This window comes from Molothrus ater, chromosome 3 (genome assembly GCF_012460135.2).
Source record: "Molothrus ater isolate BHLD 08-10-18 breed brown headed cowbird chromosome 3, BPBGC_Mater_1.1, whole genome shotgun sequence".
Classification (NCBI taxonomy): Eukaryota; Metazoa; Chordata; class Aves; order Passeriformes; family Icteridae; genus Molothrus; species Molothrus ater.
In genome coordinates this window covers 36,376,908-36,394,426 of record NC_050480.2, presented here as the reverse complement: position 1 = coordinate 36,394,426, position 17,519 = coordinate 36,376,908, and the positions used below count along the sequence as shown (strand labels likewise).

The 17,519-nt window shown below is 41.2% G+C and overlaps 1 protein-coding gene across 1 annotated transcript in view; it reads left to right on the top strand.

Moving 5' to 3' along the window:
- Nucleotides 1-11,635, top strand: part of ZNF318 (zinc finger protein 318) — a 32,253-nt gene extending 20,618 nt beyond the window's left edge. Inside the window, 4 exon segments of the mRNA XM_036379852.2 lie at nucleotides 441-540; nucleotides 1,534-1,652; nucleotides 2,049-3,369; nucleotides 3,372-11,635. Coding sequence (XP_036235745.2) covers nucleotides 441-540; nucleotides 1,534-1,652; nucleotides 2,049-3,369; nucleotides 3,372-4,792 — 2,961 coding nt within the window. The 3' untranslated portion in view covers nucleotides 4,793-11,635.
- Nucleotides 11,636-17,519: the final 5,884 nt, after the last annotated feature.

The window sequence follows — 17,519 nt, the reverse complement described above, 5'->3', positions numbered from 1 at the left end:
TCATATTGCTATGAATATTAACACTAAAACATACATCACAGAACTACATTTTACAAGAGAACCTGAAGTAATAACAAACCCAAGAAGTAACTTATCAAATTCTTTTCCCCTAATGTTGGACTTGAGCAGTTGTACAGCTACTGGTGTATTCCAAATAGTATAAATGGGGCCTGTGTTCAGTTTGCTCAGGTTTGCCACTTGTGTTTCACATGTTTACCTGTTCTTTGCAGTCATTTACATTTTACGCTTTTCACAGGTTATCTTGTCATTGTAAATTGCAAAGTGGGAGGGAAAAGAGAGGGAAATAAGTTGTTGTAAATACTTGCACGTTGATTTTAATGTTCAGTGTTCTAAAAGGATATTAAAAAGGAAAAAGACAAGTGTACTTGCCTTGCTAGTGTAATATATGAGCCTATATACCTCTGTCACTGTGCAAATAGACCCTGGATCCTTACAACAGACCTTGGGCTTCGAAGACCCAGAGCGAGACCAAACAAGAGTCCATAAAACGCATTGATAAGATAACGGTTCCTGCCAAAGGTATGTTGATTTTTATTAACTTGGCTATCATCCCTCTTTGCCCTCCAGCAAGTCCCACTTGCTCAGAGAAAGGAATTTCCAAAACTTTACCTTGGTATATAGATACTGTATTATTAGGAAAAAGGCAAATTATTTAGTTTCTTGACTGGTCTTGTGTAAAAGGTCTTGAAGCGAGAGTGTAGGAAAAGTGTGGTTTCTTCTCTTTTTAGAGATTAGTTTTTTATTTTGAATACCAGTTGTCTTTCAGTGTAGTTCTGAAATAATTTTTGCCAACATATTAGAATTCAGAGCATGACCACAATAGTTGGCAGTATTTGGGTAGATCTTGCACAGTATTCCACACAGTCTCGTAGCAGACTTTCATTCAGTACATTTTTAGCAGAGGTCTCCCTGAAAATTGACTAATGAGTACTTGTTATAGTGCAGATACAGAGAATCTGAGACAGACATTTGGAAGGAGCTGTAACTGAGTTGAAAATTAATATAGGATTTAAAATATGAATGTCTAAAAGGCCTGCCAGTGATCAATTCATTTTATTAATCTGTTACATATTTCTGGTAGTGCCCACTAAAGAAGAATCTGCAGTGTCTTAGATAACTGTAGCAGGTTCTCTAGGCACAAGGGTGCAATTTTCCTGAACTTCAACAAAAATATTTGTGTTCTGTTTATAAACCAGGTATTTAGTATTTGAGCAGACTATATCAGAAAGATGGAAAATAGATCAAGGCTGTAGGAAATGTTAAGGTAACTGAGTATTCAAGTAGGTTAATATGATGCAGAGCACTTAAATCTTGAACCATAGTAATAAACTTCTTCACTTTGCATGTTTGTTCCTGGTAGTGGTGGTTCCTATGATACTATAAGGAGACCAGCATTAACTTTTCCAAAAAGAACATTGCTTGAGGTTTTGCTGTTGTTCTTTGACCAACTTTGTTAAGAGCTTGGCACTTACTAGGTTTTGTTTCTCTGATAATTTTCTTTGGCCTTTTCAGGCTCTGAGTTTCTGATTCCCATCACTGGATATTATTGCCAGCTCTGTCATGAATTTTTTGGAGATCAGATCTCAGCAGAGCAGCATGTGAAAAGTCATCCCCACAATGAGAAGTATAAGGTTGGTAACTGATGTGCTAGGCGAGAGACGTTCCCTACCTTAGCTTCTGTTTGTTCTGTCTTCCTTTCCTGAAGAATGACATTTAACTTCTTGGAGTATATGTGTTTGGTTATCTTCACTACATTCTACTGAACTAAATAAGCAGAACTTCCCACTACACCAGTACATAGAGATATTTTATCTGCATGAAGCTGAAACAGTGTGTACTGTAAAGTGACAGCACTGCTGCAAGCAGTTTGTAATACCTCAGTTTCTTGGTAGGAAAAAGTTCCCTGTTCTCTTAGTGTTGAGATGGCACTTACTGAGCAAGTAAGAATTGTCAGAGAGCTGCATTTATTTATTTATTTTCATGGAAATGAAAATTGGTGGCTAAAATGTTGCTGTTTATTTCCACAGAAATACATAGATGAAAACCCACTCTATGAAGAGAGGCGAAATCTAGACCGTCAAGCAGGATTGGCTGTGGTTCTGGAGACAGAGCGCAGGCGGCAAAATGAGCTGAAACGGAAACTGGTTGAGAAACAGAAGGAAGAGAAGGATGAGAAAACCCCAAAAATAATAAAGAAGGAGGAAGTAAAGAGCAGCCCAGAGTCAGGAGAAGGGAATAATGAAACTCAAGGCAAAACTGATTCTTCTGGGCGAAAAATGGGTATTACGGTAAAGCTAAAGAAGGAAGAGAAGGGAGAGGAGAAGAAAGAAGAAAAGAAAGAAGAATTGAAAAAGGAATCACCAAGCCAGACCTCCTTTGGGAAATTCAGCTGGAAAAAGACTGAGAGAGAGGATAAAACCCCAGGAACTGTTGCAAAGGAAGAGAATACAGAAGGAAACAAAGAGGAGAACAAGTGTCAATCTGTGAAATCCCATATAAAGCCCATTGAAATCAAGCTGTCTGGGAAAACTGTTATTCCACACACTAGCCCATGGATACCAGTTGTTTCCACACCAACACCAACAAAAATTCTTCCCAATTTACCAGTCCCCACCATGATTTTCAGGAAGTCCAATACTCCAACAGTTAGTAAACCACCACCTCTGAACACCTTTTTATCCATAAAATCCTCTGGAACTACCACCAAACCACTGCCAGTGGTAAAAGAAACAAATGCAGATCTTCTGCTGCCTCCAGATATCATATCAAAAGCTTTTGGAGGAGAAGAAGTAATTTTAAAAGGCTCAGAGGAGGATTTGAAAGCAGCAGAGAAAAATGAGTCTTCTCAGCCTGCAGATAGACTACCTCCACCTCATGCTCCACCAGCAGTCCAGCCAGCAGCTCTCATCCCCGCAGATGAAGTAGCTCCAGGTGTGTCTGAAAGTGAACAGACAATGTTGGCAATGCCTGTGAGACCACCACCACCTTCAACTGCTTTCAGTGAACAAGCAAAAAAGATAGAGAAACGAAATTCTTGCTTGGCCACAGCCAATGCTAAAGATCTCTATGATATTTTCTACAGTAGTGGTGGAAAGGGTTCAGCTGACAGCAAGCTTGCAAGTTCTGCACTTCCAAATGGAGAAAACCCTAACATAACAAAACCTGCAGATTCATCTGCAAATCACAGAACAAATAGTAGCTCATCCTCGTTGAAAGAGGATTCTGAGACTGTGGATTCCTCACAGTGTAATAATCAAGTGACAGGGAGTTTGGTTCCTGTTGAAAATCAGGCTGAAATGAGCAAGAAATCACTTCAGCCTCACCTCTCAGAAATGTCAGTCACAGAATTACCAGGAAAAAATCTGTTTCTGGTATCCAGATGCCTGCAGAAAGTGGACTTGTTGATACAGGAGGTGGAGAGCAGGCAGGCTGTCTGGAATTCTGTGATCTACAGAAATCTGAGGTCCAAGAGAAGGTTGGACAGGAAGATGGAAATAAAACTCCAGTTACAAACACAAATGTTCCTGGTACCTTGGAGACAGAGACAAAAGACTGGGAAATAAAAGCAGTAAAGCCTAAGCATGGTCTACACACAAAGACTTTGTTACCTGAGACACAGAGCGAAATTAAAAGTTTGGGAAATTCCCATTTGGTAAAGTTAAATGATAACTGTAGAACTCACTCAGAAACTGATAGTCCAGACTTGCTCTGGGGCACTTCCAGAACTAGTAATGGAAAAGAACAGATAGTCACAACTCATTCTTGTTCTGAAAGTAGTTGGGATCTATCAAATACTCCAAATCCAGAAATAAAATCTGGTTCTAATGAGGTTGATGCTTCAGAGTTGACAGAGGGACAGACAAAAACTAAAAGTACCCTATTAGAAGCTCAAGAAAAAGTTAAACCTAAACCTTTGGGCCATACAGTGTTAGATAACCAAACCCAGAAGGAGGGCATTGAACGGTTAGTCAATACTTGCTCGAACATTGCTGAACTCAGATCCAATCTAGAATTAGTAGCTGAAAATGAAAAAAAGTCGTTAGGACACACTGGATCTGATGCAAGATTAGATAATTTTCTTTTCAAGAGACCATCAGAGGATGTGAAACACATGAAGACTCCCTCCCAGAAAGCAGATCTTGAGTTGAAAAGCACTGATTTAAATCTAGGAGACAATAAGGTAAAACATGAATGTTTCAGCATCCTTTCAGAAGGACTTTTAAAGGAAAATACAGAAGAAGTCACAAAAATAGAAACTATTGCGTCCATTAGGCTAGAGTCCAGTAAAGTTAAAAACGTGGGCATTGACAGAACAGTGAATGAAACAGAGATTACTGATTTTACTACATTGACTTCTGATAGTTGTGAAGATAAAATTTGCACACGGATTTCTCAGAAACCTATGCTGCAGCCTGGATCACAGACCTCAAATAGTGACACTACAGAAGTGGTCATGCCAGTTCTAGAAATGCAGGGCATTTCTCCCACGTCTGAGATACTTGTGCAAGTGAAGGAGAGCAAAGGTGGCACTGTTGAAATGCTGTCTCTGAGGTGTGACAGAGGCAGCACAGAAAGTCAGGCTTCTGGGTGCGTGGAAACTTTAACGCCTGGGCTCAAAGAAACACATGGGAAGGTGGGTGGCTCAGGAGGCAAGGGAATGTGCACCATCCTGAGCAAGAAGACTGAGCAAACAGAAGCTCCTGACAGTAGTTTGGAAGCTACAATGAAATCAGGAATTTCTGAAAGCATAGCAGAAAGCCCAGTGGGTTGAAGTAAACCCAGCCAGTCCCAATATTTGAGGAGCCAGAGCTGGGATTATGTATATGGTTTTTGTTTGTTTTTCTTTTTGTTCCAGCTGAGAGTTTTGGGTGTATTTTGCATTCTGTGGTAGGACTTGACTAAAGTGAAACGTAAATCATAAGAAGGCAGTCACATACTTTATTCTGTACATAATTAATTGTGTAAAATGTTTTTTCATGTGAATTTTGTTGCCAATTTCTTTTCTACACTCTGCTATTAAAATGGAATCTCGTTTATAATGCGTGCGTCTTCTTTATTTTGGGGGCTTTTACTCTTTGACCATTCCTGGTCAAAGATTTCCAGCTCACCCAGTTTGTGTCAGTAGCACCGTGAGTAGCCCAGCTGCTGAGACAAGCTCAAGAATAGCAATTTAGAACTGAGGAAATGGAGACTTGCAGAAGAACTAAAACCCAAAATTTCTTTGAACTGTAATGCATGGGTTCGATTACTTCTGTTGTTTTGAAATGCAAGAATGTGTTCAGAGTCGATTTTGTCTGTTTATCTGTCTCTGTGCTTTGTAATTCCTGTTGTATTACATCTGTACTTAAGGTGTTTCAGTGTATTGTATAAGCACATGTATGGATGGCACATCACTAAGCAAGGGGAGAAAATCTGTCCCGACTGGCTTTTGGAGAAGAAAACTAATCGGTAAGGCTCTGTGGCCTGACACCTGGACCAGACATATTGAGGTCACTTACGTGATTTGAAATGGGCTTTCTTTCATTTTATTGTGATCCAGTAACTATTTGTGTTAAATCATTTAGCAGCTGACCAGCTCTGAAGAAGTAGAAGATCAGAACCCTGGTGTCAGGAATTGGACTCGCTTCATGTGATACAGACACATGCATGCCTACCCTGAATGGGTCCTTGAGCTATTGAGTGTGATGATTCTCATTTGTATAGCTTGTAAAAGACTAAAGTATTCAATGTGTTTCCTTGGATAAATATAACATTTTTATTTGTAAATTGTTTAAAAAAATAAACATATGGAGGTCAACAAGGCTTTCTTCTTGGTTTTCTTTTTTTTCCTTAACTCAGTAAAAGTGGTTTTTTTTTTCAATTAGTTTCTGACTCCTGTAGTAGTTGATAAAATTGAGAAACTGTAGAGGATGAAGATACTCAACAGTTAGCCTGCTCAGTAAAAACCAGTTTATTTCCAGCTGAAGTCAATGGTAGAGCTACTGTCAACATCGTCAGTGGAAGTCTGCTTGGAGTCCTGAACCCTGTGTAAAACCAGAGGTGGGGCATCAGGGAGGGACCCCAGCAGAGCTTGAATTTCTGTTATCACTGCCTGCACATGGACCTTTGGAGAAGGCAAAATCACCATTTGTCTTCATTTTCCATGACTTGTATGTGTGGAAGGTATGAAATGTTTCTGAGTCTTGCAGTGTTTTCATACAAGAAATGTAAGAACTGTCTAAGCTGAATTTGGAAATCTAGTATAAATGGTCAAGTCAACAGTTAAAAAGTAATTAAGAAAAGAAGAGAGTTTTGAGAAAATCTCTTTGAGCTGGTTTTATGATGTTAAGCAGTTACTGCATTGAATATAGGAAATCTTTGTTAGTATTGTTGCCCTACTTTCATCAGATAGCTGATTGACTGTCAAAACCAAAGCAAGCAAGGTTTGAAATGCTTTGATAGTTTAAAATGGAGTTGGGCAATGAGTAGAGATTGCTTAAATCCTGATTTATAAAAAAGTCCTTTGTAGTTGCTTCTTGGTTTTATCCTGTATTTTTTATCATACACTTGAGTTTGTTTGTTTGCATTTGGCAGATAAATTTTCCCCCGTGTTTTTGTTCCCATTTTTTCAGTAAAGTGCTTGGTCTCTTGTAAATCTACAGAGGAAGAGGAGAATTGATTTTCTTACCTGCCTTGTATTGAGAGATGTAAGTGCAGGGAAGGAAAATATTAAAGGGAAGGCTGAATTTTTCTAGAGTTCTGCACTTTAGATAGTGTTGTTTTGTAAAACACACATGCTTTCTGGTTAGTTTCCTTCTGCAGATTGGTTTTCATGAAGGTTTCAGTGCATACACTGGCAAACAGCAATGTGGACAGTCTTCAGACAACCTTATTTAATGCTGTGTTATCTGTGTATAACTTAATTTTTTAAATTAACTTTTATTTTTGAGGAAAGGACAATATAATTCTGTTATCCTTGTTCTGTGCTCTACAGTTGCTTCTACAAGTAGTGGTCGTGGTCAGTGCTGAACGTGGCTGGCCATGAATGGAGAGGAGCTACTGCCAAGGGCAAGCAAGAATTTTGCAAAGGAGAAACTGGAAGTTGTTACCCCATATATGTCTAAAGCTTTCCAGAATATGAATTTTCCTGTGGTCCAAATTAAATACTACTTTTCTTCATGCCCTTTAGTCTATCTCTGAGAGGAGGTAGGGCTCTTTACTCCTGGAAGGAAGATTAACTTGGTCTCTTTTGGGGAAGATGTAAACAGTAATCCTTGAACCTCTGGAATGGCCAAGAACATAATGGGTGGTGTAGGTGATGACATCTGGCAGATTGGCATACAAGAGGCATTAACACTGTAATTTCATGAAATGGCATGTATTTTTATTTATGGTATTTTTTCTTTTTTTTTCTTTCTTTTTTTCCTGTTTTTTTCCCTGTGATTTCCAGAGGCTTGCAGTAAATGATTTATCCACTGTGCTCGTTCCCTGTGCTGACAGAGCTGTAGCATAGTGCACTGACTGGGAAGCCTTATTTCTAGGCTGGCCTTGGACTCTTCCAGATCCTCAGGAGGAGGGGTGAGTTAATGGGGATTTACTTGTCTGTTTGAATGGTGCAATACATTACCTCTCCTTCCTGACATACTTCTCTAAAAACTGCACAAAGCACAAGAAGTTATCTTTTTCCTGGTTTTCAGAAAGCTTCTGATAGGAAGGAAACAATATAGTTTGAATGTTTCTATCTTTACTTCAAACCAGGCACAAATACCTAGTAAATTTAAAGAGAGTGGATTAACTCTTAAGCGATTTGATGTTGTAACCTTTAGTTTGTCATGATGGAGGCTGGCACATCCTTTCTCCTGGATGAAGTTTGTTGGAAAACCAAGCTTGATTAAGAAGCAGTGGGAGAAGAGAGATAGAAAAGCTGCAGTCATCCTATCAATCTGTTTTAAGGCCAGGTGGGTTTTTAATTCATCTTCCAGTCTCTTTGAATGTACGTTTGGAAAGGAGAAGAAATCTTCAAATGTTTTAGGCAAAACACAGTAATTTTTCCTGGGGTAGTCAGTTGGGTAGGTAAACCTTGCTTCTAGCTTGCTGGAATCTTGTCTTTGACTAAGTTTTAACTAAGCAGTAGATAGGTTTTAGGGGGGATTTTTTGTTTGGTTTAGAATTTTAAATAGCGTTTGAGCAGGGAAGAAATGTAGCAACAATCATTTTCTTACTAAATTTTTTCCAAATGTATTTGTGCTCTAGTGGTAAAATGTATAAGAGATTATACTTTTATATTAGTAGATTAAGATATGAGGTCTCTGCTGTTTGGCAGAATTATCATGCTGTTTCTTGAATCATCATCCCTGGAAGTATTCAAAAGACATTTGGATGTGGCACATGGGTCAGCGGTGAACACAACGGTGCTGGGTTAATGGTTGGATTCAAACATCTTAGAAGTCTTTTCCAATCTTTGTGGTTTTATGATTCCTTAATTTTTGCCAAGGGTGGAAATAAATGCCTAATTCTTATCTAAGAGAAGCTTCACAAAGAACTTAAACTTTCTCATGGAAACAGTAGGGAATGTGGGCAAAGGTCAATTATTTTTTTACCCTGGTAAACCCCAAACAGTTTTTAGAAATACCTGTGAAAGTAAGTGATGGTAGCAGCAAAAAACCACAACCATCCACCAAACCAGTGCATCCCAAAGCATGACAGAACTATATTTCTTTAATGTAGAGAGCAAGAGGAGTCACTTGAGACAGGTTTTCATGTGGTGCCTGATGTAATACTGTGCTGGTTTATTATTATTATTACTATTATTGTTATTATTATGTTCTCTCAGAACATTACAAAAGGTATAAGGGAGCAAAATTATTCTCTGAGACAGACCTCAGTCCTTTTGTGCCTGCTGGGTTATGTGCAAACAGCCTACGTGCCAGCAGTGTGGGAGTACAAAGCAGCCATAAAATTTATTTTACTTGACTCCTCTCTTCTGTCTGGCATGAAGAAGAGGGAGATGCAAGTTCTGGTTGCTAGACGATCCTTTCTGTCAGCTATTTTCAGACAATATGAATGTATTCATGTTTGTAACCAACTTGAGCAGAATAGCCCAGCTGCAGACTGTTATATTCTGCCTTAGAGCAGAAATCCAAGGCTCCACAGTTAGAATTAGTTTCTGGGTTTTGTTTTCTGATCCCACCTCCACCTCTTCTTGGGCTGTCATCTTGCTTGTGATGAGAAGGCTGATTACTGTATGTTAGCATTCTAGGCTCTGGTAAAATGAGTCAAGCTGCTGCTACAATTCCTGTGAAGCTGTCAATCAATGGTGGATGCAGACAGCAGAGCCATTAGAATTGGTTGGGCAGGTGGTGGTAATAGTTGAACACCTGCAGGAAATAAAAGCTGCATCAGAGCTGCTTCAAGGCAAACAGTATTCCCTTTTCCAGCAGCCTGACTGAAGAATCTTCATTTTACAGACAGTAGAGCACACAAGATAATGTTTTCAATTCTTAATCAAATACAGTTTTTCTTCAAGAAGCTGCTTTTGTGGGGGAGTTTCAGCCAGAACCTGAGTAACACTGAAATACTACAAGCCATTTGTGTTACCACCCTGTTTAATTTCCTTACAAACTTTAGATGAATGTAGAAACAAAATAATGCTTTAGGAGCCATGGTAGCTGTGGTGGATGAAAAGCCCTGTAATAGCTATCTGGTAAAGAAATTATAGGGATGGTCTTCATATCAGATCTCACATTAAGCTGTATTCATATCCTGTCAGAGATGAAAAAAACAGGAATTAAATGTAAGTGCCAATAATTAGATGAGAGGAGTCTTGTAGCTAGGCACCTGCAAGATGGGTATTTAGACATGCTTGATTAGTGGAGAAAAAAAAGTCCATTAGCAAAGGAATATCTGTCACTGCATTTTCTCTTAAGAACTGAAGGCTTAATGCAATTAAACCCATTTAATGTGCTGCTTTCCAGGTACTGTTTAAATTTCATGTTCTCTGCTAGTTAGTTTCACACGTTATATTGCTTCACCAAGGTGAGGGAATGGTTCAAAATCAGTGTGTCCCTGTCATATCCAAGCTAGGGTTACAAAAGTAATTCACACTTCTGTTGTATGTATTCAGTGGAATGAAGTCATGCAATGGATTCAGTTTGGCTGGGTGAAAAAAAAAATCCCATATTTGCATTGCTATAGTCCTTCATCATTCACATTTGATCTATCTGGCATTTGATACAAGATACAGGCATGGAAACCTGCCTCAAGCTGCTACAGTGTCTACAGAAGAGAGATCATCCAAGATAGTAAGTGTAATTACTTCTCCAAGAGTCCAATTTGTGCTTCAGAATACAAGAAAGGCTTACAGGTTGAAGGTTTATTTCAGGTTTGTAAGATGAAACCTTACGCTTTATATGTTTAGCATCCTAGACTAAAGCATCAAATACATGGCTTTTAGTTATCCTACTTCCTACAAATCCCTTCTCCTAGTGAACTGTCTACCTTCACAGTGTTCATTGACAGCTGTTTTCATTTTGTATTATGCTTGTGTTATGACCTATCCCTGAAAGTGGGGTAACTGAGGTTCTTGTTAATAATACATCCCTTGGGGTGGATTAGAGTGAAATGACACTAAATTACCAGTGTGTATATGTATATATCTGCCAGGTTTATTTCAGAACAATTTGGTTGTCAAGGATAGGTGGTATGTAGGTTTGATTATTATCTGTAGAAACATAACAATACAGACACATAAAAATAACATTCAAGAAAATGTATAAAGAAAAGAAAAAAGAGAGAAAGGATAGGTGAAAGCCTCAGAAATTAGTTTGAGGGCACTTTGGGGGTCTCTGTGGTGTATGACACCTTCTAAGACATGACAGCTGCCTCTCATGACAGCCTATTTTATGCCCTGTCTTGAGGGATGAGCATGAGGCCTATGTATGAATGTCCCAATGCCTCCCCAGCTACCCCACTTCCAAAGGGTCTTTTTATCACCCTTGTCCCTTATCTGGCTCAAACCCCAGCTGTGCCCCCTCTGCACCTGAGCTGTGATGATGCACATGACAGCAAAAGCAGCCAAGTGGCTGACTGTCTGAGTCATTGTCCATTAACATTCCAGTCTAGCAGCTTGACACATTCCTACCAGACCAGCTGTTTAGCTATTGAAGGGTTTTGCTGCAGAGGGGAGGGAAACAATTAAAAGGGCCTAAGATTTGGGATTGTAACAGTCAAACCCATCAGATGCTTCAGCAAGTGGGATTTTACGATGAACATCTTTTGCTGTAACAAGTCTTTCCCTCTTTGTATTTTGGATTACTTTCCACAGGAGCTAAGAAAATGTCATCTTGAATTACCAGACTTGTGGAAACCTGTTCTGAGAAGGTGAGTGCAGATTTGCATGACTGGAATGGTATCTTTTGCTCCTCTCTTTGGAGGGCACATTCTTTTTCTTAATATTAATGTGACTAATCAGTGAAACTTTCTCTATATTCTTACTGGTTAAACCTGCTGGTCATGGGTATATCTCTAATTTAAGTTCTTTTGCCAGCATCCAAGAAGACTCTGTATGTGTGGATTCCTTTCTCTCGATTAAATAGTGTTATTTTTAAAACAAACATTAAACTTTTATGAAATCATACTCATTCCTGAGTGTTGTTGGTTTAAAAATTATTCTCTAAAGAGGATTTAAAAAGTGCAGTCTACTACGAGGTATTAATAGTGGCAAGAGAGGGTGCTGGATTCTGAAGCTTCTTGATTCATAGGGCCTTTCTGTATCCCTTGGAAAAGCTGCTTAAAATAGGGAAAAAGGCTTTTTAAAGCTCCTGTCTCTATACTTAATTTGGAATCTTGCAGCTATTTTTGAACTCAGCTACCCTGTTAAATTATTCATGCAAACTTCTTTGTCATGTGTTCACAGAAGTGCCTTGTTAACTCTTGTCACAAGTATTTCATCTCAAGGGAAGTGGTGTTGTGTTTCACCAACAAAAATATCCTGACAGCAGCTGCCAGGCATGTAAAAGAATAAAGACAGCCTGTGCTTATTTTTTCCCCCAAAGATTTATTATAACTGTTGATTATTCTCGAAAATTGTGTGTGAGAGATCGCTTTACAGTGTGCAGATAGACTCATCCTGCTTTATATATGACTAAAACCCCACAAACTAGCTTGTTGCTGCTGCTCAAGGAAGAACATTTTAGAAATTCTTATTTTTGCCACACAAACTTCACACAGTCAGTCATACCCATGAGTATAATACTAAGTATTGAATTGTCAGCTCTTAGCCTGTTGTGTTATAGATCCACTTTCTCTTTCTCCTTCCTTAATTGCTGCTGCAGAGGCTGACTGATAAACTAATTACTGTAGCACTGATATCCTTTGGCCAACAGAGGTGTAATCCAGGGTGGATTCAAACAGCCTGCCTAGAAGGGATGGCCTCTACTTTAATCATAATTAAAACATCACAGCAGCAGAGGTCCAGCTGCTCCAGAAAATATTCAGGAACATGGTCTGTACAGCTAGTGAAAAAATTATTTTCCACACAAAGGCTGCATTTTAATCGTGTTCTTTAGCAGAAATGACCTCTTGCCTGCAGTAGAAGTGTTGGTTGGAGTTGATAAACCTGGTAGCCCAACAGAAGTGAAGCTGCCTGCATCTTTGTCTCACCAGGTCCAGGCAGCATGAAGGCTGTGTGTGTATTCCCAGTAAGCACACAAACACATCTGTGTGTGTGCACATGGCCAGGCACACAGACAAACACATAGAAAACCAGAAAACAGCACTTCTGCAAATGGAAACAGGACTAATGCCATTTATCAGTAGAAACTGCTTTCTTGTAACCTGATTGGAGGTCAGATGTTGCCATGCTACACCCCCTAAGCACCAAGCTTGTCCATTCCCAACTGCCCCAGGTAAGGGATACATGTGCAGCCTTTTTTTACCTGTGCTAGACAACCCCACCTGTCTGATGGCAACAATACAGGGGGAAAAGGGAACTATGGGGAGAACAGAGGACATCTAAACCACAATAACGTAACTATACATCACTAAAGCTTTTCTTAATATTCACACAATAGTTAATTTTTAATTGTGAGAGCCAATCATCTCATCCATCTATAACAGAAGCACCCACAGGCTGTGGATCTGCTCAATAACCAACCTTGGGCAGTCCCCCTGCCAGCTGGCCCTGGCACCCTCTGCTCTCTGATCCTCTCAGGCAGAACCTCATGGCACAACAGTAAGGACTGAAGAAAGTCCAGAGAGATGAAAGTAGTCAGAAGGTGGGTGAGTAGTAGGGGAAGTGTCATTTGTCATTGTCCTGCTCTTGGTCTTTTGTGGTTTCTGCTTTCCTTCAGTATCACCAGCAGGCCTTTTGGCTAACCAGAGCATGCTCTGAGCCAGAACTGGCATTCCTCAATAGCTGGCAAATCCAGCTGGCAGACAGTGGGCTTTTAGCTGCAGCACAGAGGCTGGATTCTGTTGCATCCACACACTGAAGAAGCTGCAGCATCCTCAGAGAAATTAGTAAAAAAATTGATTTTGATACTAAAGTGCTTAGCAGCACTTCACTACTCTGCCTGGTAACACTCATGTGTGTTTCATGCTGTTCTGCAAGTACAGATTTCATATTTCATGTCTCTGTCATGGGATTTTCGACAGCCACAGAACCAACCTGAGGTGGGGCAAGACCTGAGGTGGGGTGGTGTAAACTGTGTGAAAATAGTTAGTCTGTAATGAAATAAAGCCTGCCTTAGAGTTGTTGGTTTTGGCAAACTTTCCTATGGAAGTGAGGTTTAAACCATCAGGGTGTGTCTTCAGTGACCTGGGCAAGTTCAACAAGCCTCCTCCACACTGGTGCCAGGTTCTTTTGGTGCAAAGCTGAAGGAGGGGCTACAGCCTTACTTTATTAACTGTGAGAGAATATGCACAGGAGGAAGTCGTTTATCTTCAGTCAGAGCTCACAGCATCTCAAATACCAAAACCAATCAATCACAAAAGGCAAGTACACACGAAACCAATTGTCTTTGTTTAATGACAATTGGCATCCAAGCAGGGGAGCACCTCACACCTCTCAGAATAAATATATCTCAGGCCATGCATGGGCTGCCAACTTCCTTAACCTGTACTAACAGTCTGGGAGCACCTGACCAATATCCACCACACACAGCCCCATCCCTCCAGGGCTAAAGGGGCCAGGAGGGGTTTACAGGGGTCCCATGAAGAGGAGAGCAGCAGTCTGGGCTGGTTTGCTTCTCCCCATAGGAGAAACCAGTAGTACCTGGCTTTTCCAGTGGTGGCACAGTGCAGGGAGTCATGTATGGCTCCAGCCAGGACACTGCAGTCCAGCTGCCTGAGGGACACTGGACTCCCAGTCCTCCAGGTCTCTGTGAGTGAGGGAAGTAGGTGTAACAAACCTACCCCAGGGAAAACAACCCAAGGGGAGCTGAGCTCAGTTCTGCAGCTTGACAAGTCTGCAGAGCCTTGTGTAGCCTAAGGAAATCTACCCCAGTTACAGCCCTTCCCTGAGCCAAAAGCCCAAGTGGCTGCTGCTTTCGGAAGTAACCTGTCTGCAGGTTACTCTGCATCTCACTGTGCAACAGCAGACTGCTCAAGACAATATGATTTTGTTCAAGAAGCACTTGTACTCAAAAACTGTCCAGTGTCAAAATTAATTTCTTCTAGGGGGGCCAGGATGCTGCACAGTGGCCATTCACACCTCCCATGCCTCCATAATTTGTGTGGTGAAAAACCCTATGTAGATAGGAAAAGAAAAAATCACGACTGATAAGAGACAATGACAAAGCAAAGCTCTCACTCCTGTCCCCAGGAGAAAATTGTAGCTGCCTGCTCCGGGTTAGCATCACACCTCCAACTGTTCTTCTCCCCAGCCACAAAATCCTTATGTTTTTCAAGAAACTGCTGGTCCTCACAGCACAGAAGGGACATTAAAGCAGTTATGGAACTGAGTGATAAGACTGGAGAAACTGGAGAAAATGCCTTCCAAACTGTCCCTACCCTGCAGTGTTGGCACAACTGAACCAAGAGAGAAATACATTTTTTTGTTTCAGAAGGCAGATGTCATCAGCTGGGTGCCAAGATGAATATGACCCTTCTGTGCCGATGCTTATCTGAGCAGTAAATATAAGATGACAGCAAATGTCCTCATGAAATTAGCACAAAATCTTTGCTTCTCAATGTGTGCAGATTCAGGAGTGGACACGGGAACAGTGTCAATGTGTCAAAATGAATTATTTCATGTACTGCTTGCTCCTGTGAATGCTTTTAAACCCTATATTTAGAAAAGAAAAAAAAAAAAAGGTTCAGAAATAAGGGCTAAACATTTTCATGACCATGAGCAGCTGAGTAGGATCAGACTGTGGACTTACTGCCCAGATTTGTACACTTCCACCCATGCAAGCAAGGTGAATTCAGCCATTACATAAAAATAAAAAAACCCCAAAAGCAAAACAACAAAACAAAAACCAAACAGAACCCCCCAAGTCAACCAAACAAGCAAAAGGTCACAAGCTTTAAGCAGCAGCGTTGAATTTGTGAGGAAAATCCCAATTGCCCAGATCTCCAGTTTAGACTATCCACCCAGGCAAGGCTCCCAAGCACAACACCTGAGATGCTTTGAATTGAAAATGAATGGACTAAAGGAAAATCAGGTCGTTCTCCCAGCCCAGCAGTGATTAAGCAGCTTGCCAGAACTCTTTATTTCTTTTCTTTTTAAAAAACTGAAGCAGGCTGTGGCTACACTGTACTAACCACTATACAACTAGAAGCAAATACACAAAGCAGAATGCTTGCATTATTCCTTTGACACTAAGCTTTTAGTCTTTAGGAGGCAATTTTCCTCCAAATGTGTAGACTGACATGTCTTTAGTAGTAGAACTGGTGGCTAAGATCCCTACTCTTTATCCTCCTTTACCTTCAGGCTACAAGATCCTTCATATTTTGAGTGCAGCTTTTCTGCTTTGTGCCTGCCAAGGGCAGTTTCGTGAAGAGCAGGACTCCCCTCCTGCAGCACCAGCTCGCTGCTGGTGACAGACTGGGATCATTTTTGGCACTAGTGGTTTTGGCTTTCCCTAGCATGGTGTAGTCATCCCAACATATCCTTTAATCCGTGCCTCCTTTCCTGCCGTGCTTTCTGTGGGTCTGCTGTGTCCCGGGCAGGCGGGCAGGGCTGCAGGGAGCGGGCGGGATCATCCCCTGTGGCCCAACTGAGCTCACTTTCCTGGGCATGCATCTGCACCCACGTGCACGGCTTTCCCTCTGAAAAATGCCAATCACTTCTTTTTAAAATTTTAAAAGTTTAATAGTAATAAAATGGTTACAAAAATAACAATATAATTAGAGTAATAAAAATTTTGGACAATTTGAAATAGGACAATATGAGGCAATAGAAACAAAGAGTTATGGACATCTGAGTACCTTTTTCTGGGCAGCATAAGCGCGAAAAAGGACACACATTAAAAGAGGATTAACCCTTAAAAGCAATAGCCTGTTGCATATTCATACATCTCATACATGATGCATAAATTCCATTCAAACAGAGGATTCTGTCTGGTCAGTGTCAACTCCTTCCTCTTAATCCTGACGGCGTCATCCTGCCTGAGCGAGGTGGGAAGAAGTTCATTTCTTCTGATAATGGAGCAATAAATTCTCTTTCTCTGAAAGATTTAGGTGTCCTGGGGCTGCTGTCCTAAAGGACACTGCGAGTCCTTTCTTTAGAAAAAAAAAGTATCTTACATAGCATAGTTTCTACTTTGACATTATGTTATAACCTAAAACTATATTTAACACACTACTTAAGAAAATTAATACAGCATACCTTTCTAACACAACACATATAATACTCATTTTAATATTTGCAAAAAGCCAATCACACAATACGCATTTTTCACACCTCGGAGCAGGCTGAGCAACTGGAAAGAGTGAACGCTGTTACACTCCTCCCCTGTCCCCCGAATTTAAAATATTTTTTAAGGAAGCCTCCCCAGCGTCGCTTCCAGGAGTTTCTGTGGTCGGGCAGGCTCAGCCCGCGCAGCACTGCCTTCAACGCCCCTGAACGCCACGGCCCGGCCGGGACGCTCCTGCAGCCCGCGCCGCCAGGCCACGGAGCAGAGGAAGAAACGAGACCCGCGCATTCCATTTAGTAATTGAACTGAAACGGCTTCCGTTTATTGATTTTATTATTTTATTGATTTTATTCGGCACCCGGCGCCCCTGGCGAAAGGCTGTGTCGCGCGCAAGGCATGCCGGGATTTGTGGTCTTGGCCATGAGCGGAGTCCTGCCGGGTGGGGACGCACTCTCGCTCCCTGGCGCGGTTTGACCCTTCCGCCGCCCCGTCCTCTCCCCGTGCCCCGCCCGTTGCCGCGACGCCGCTGGCCGCCGCACATTCCTGCGCGGGCTGCGCGGCGGAGAGGGAGGAGTCCTGCTTCCGGGTCTGCCCGCGCCGGCGCCTGAACACAAAAGTGACTTCGTCCCGGGCTCCTCTCCCACAAAACCGGCCCGTTCTCCG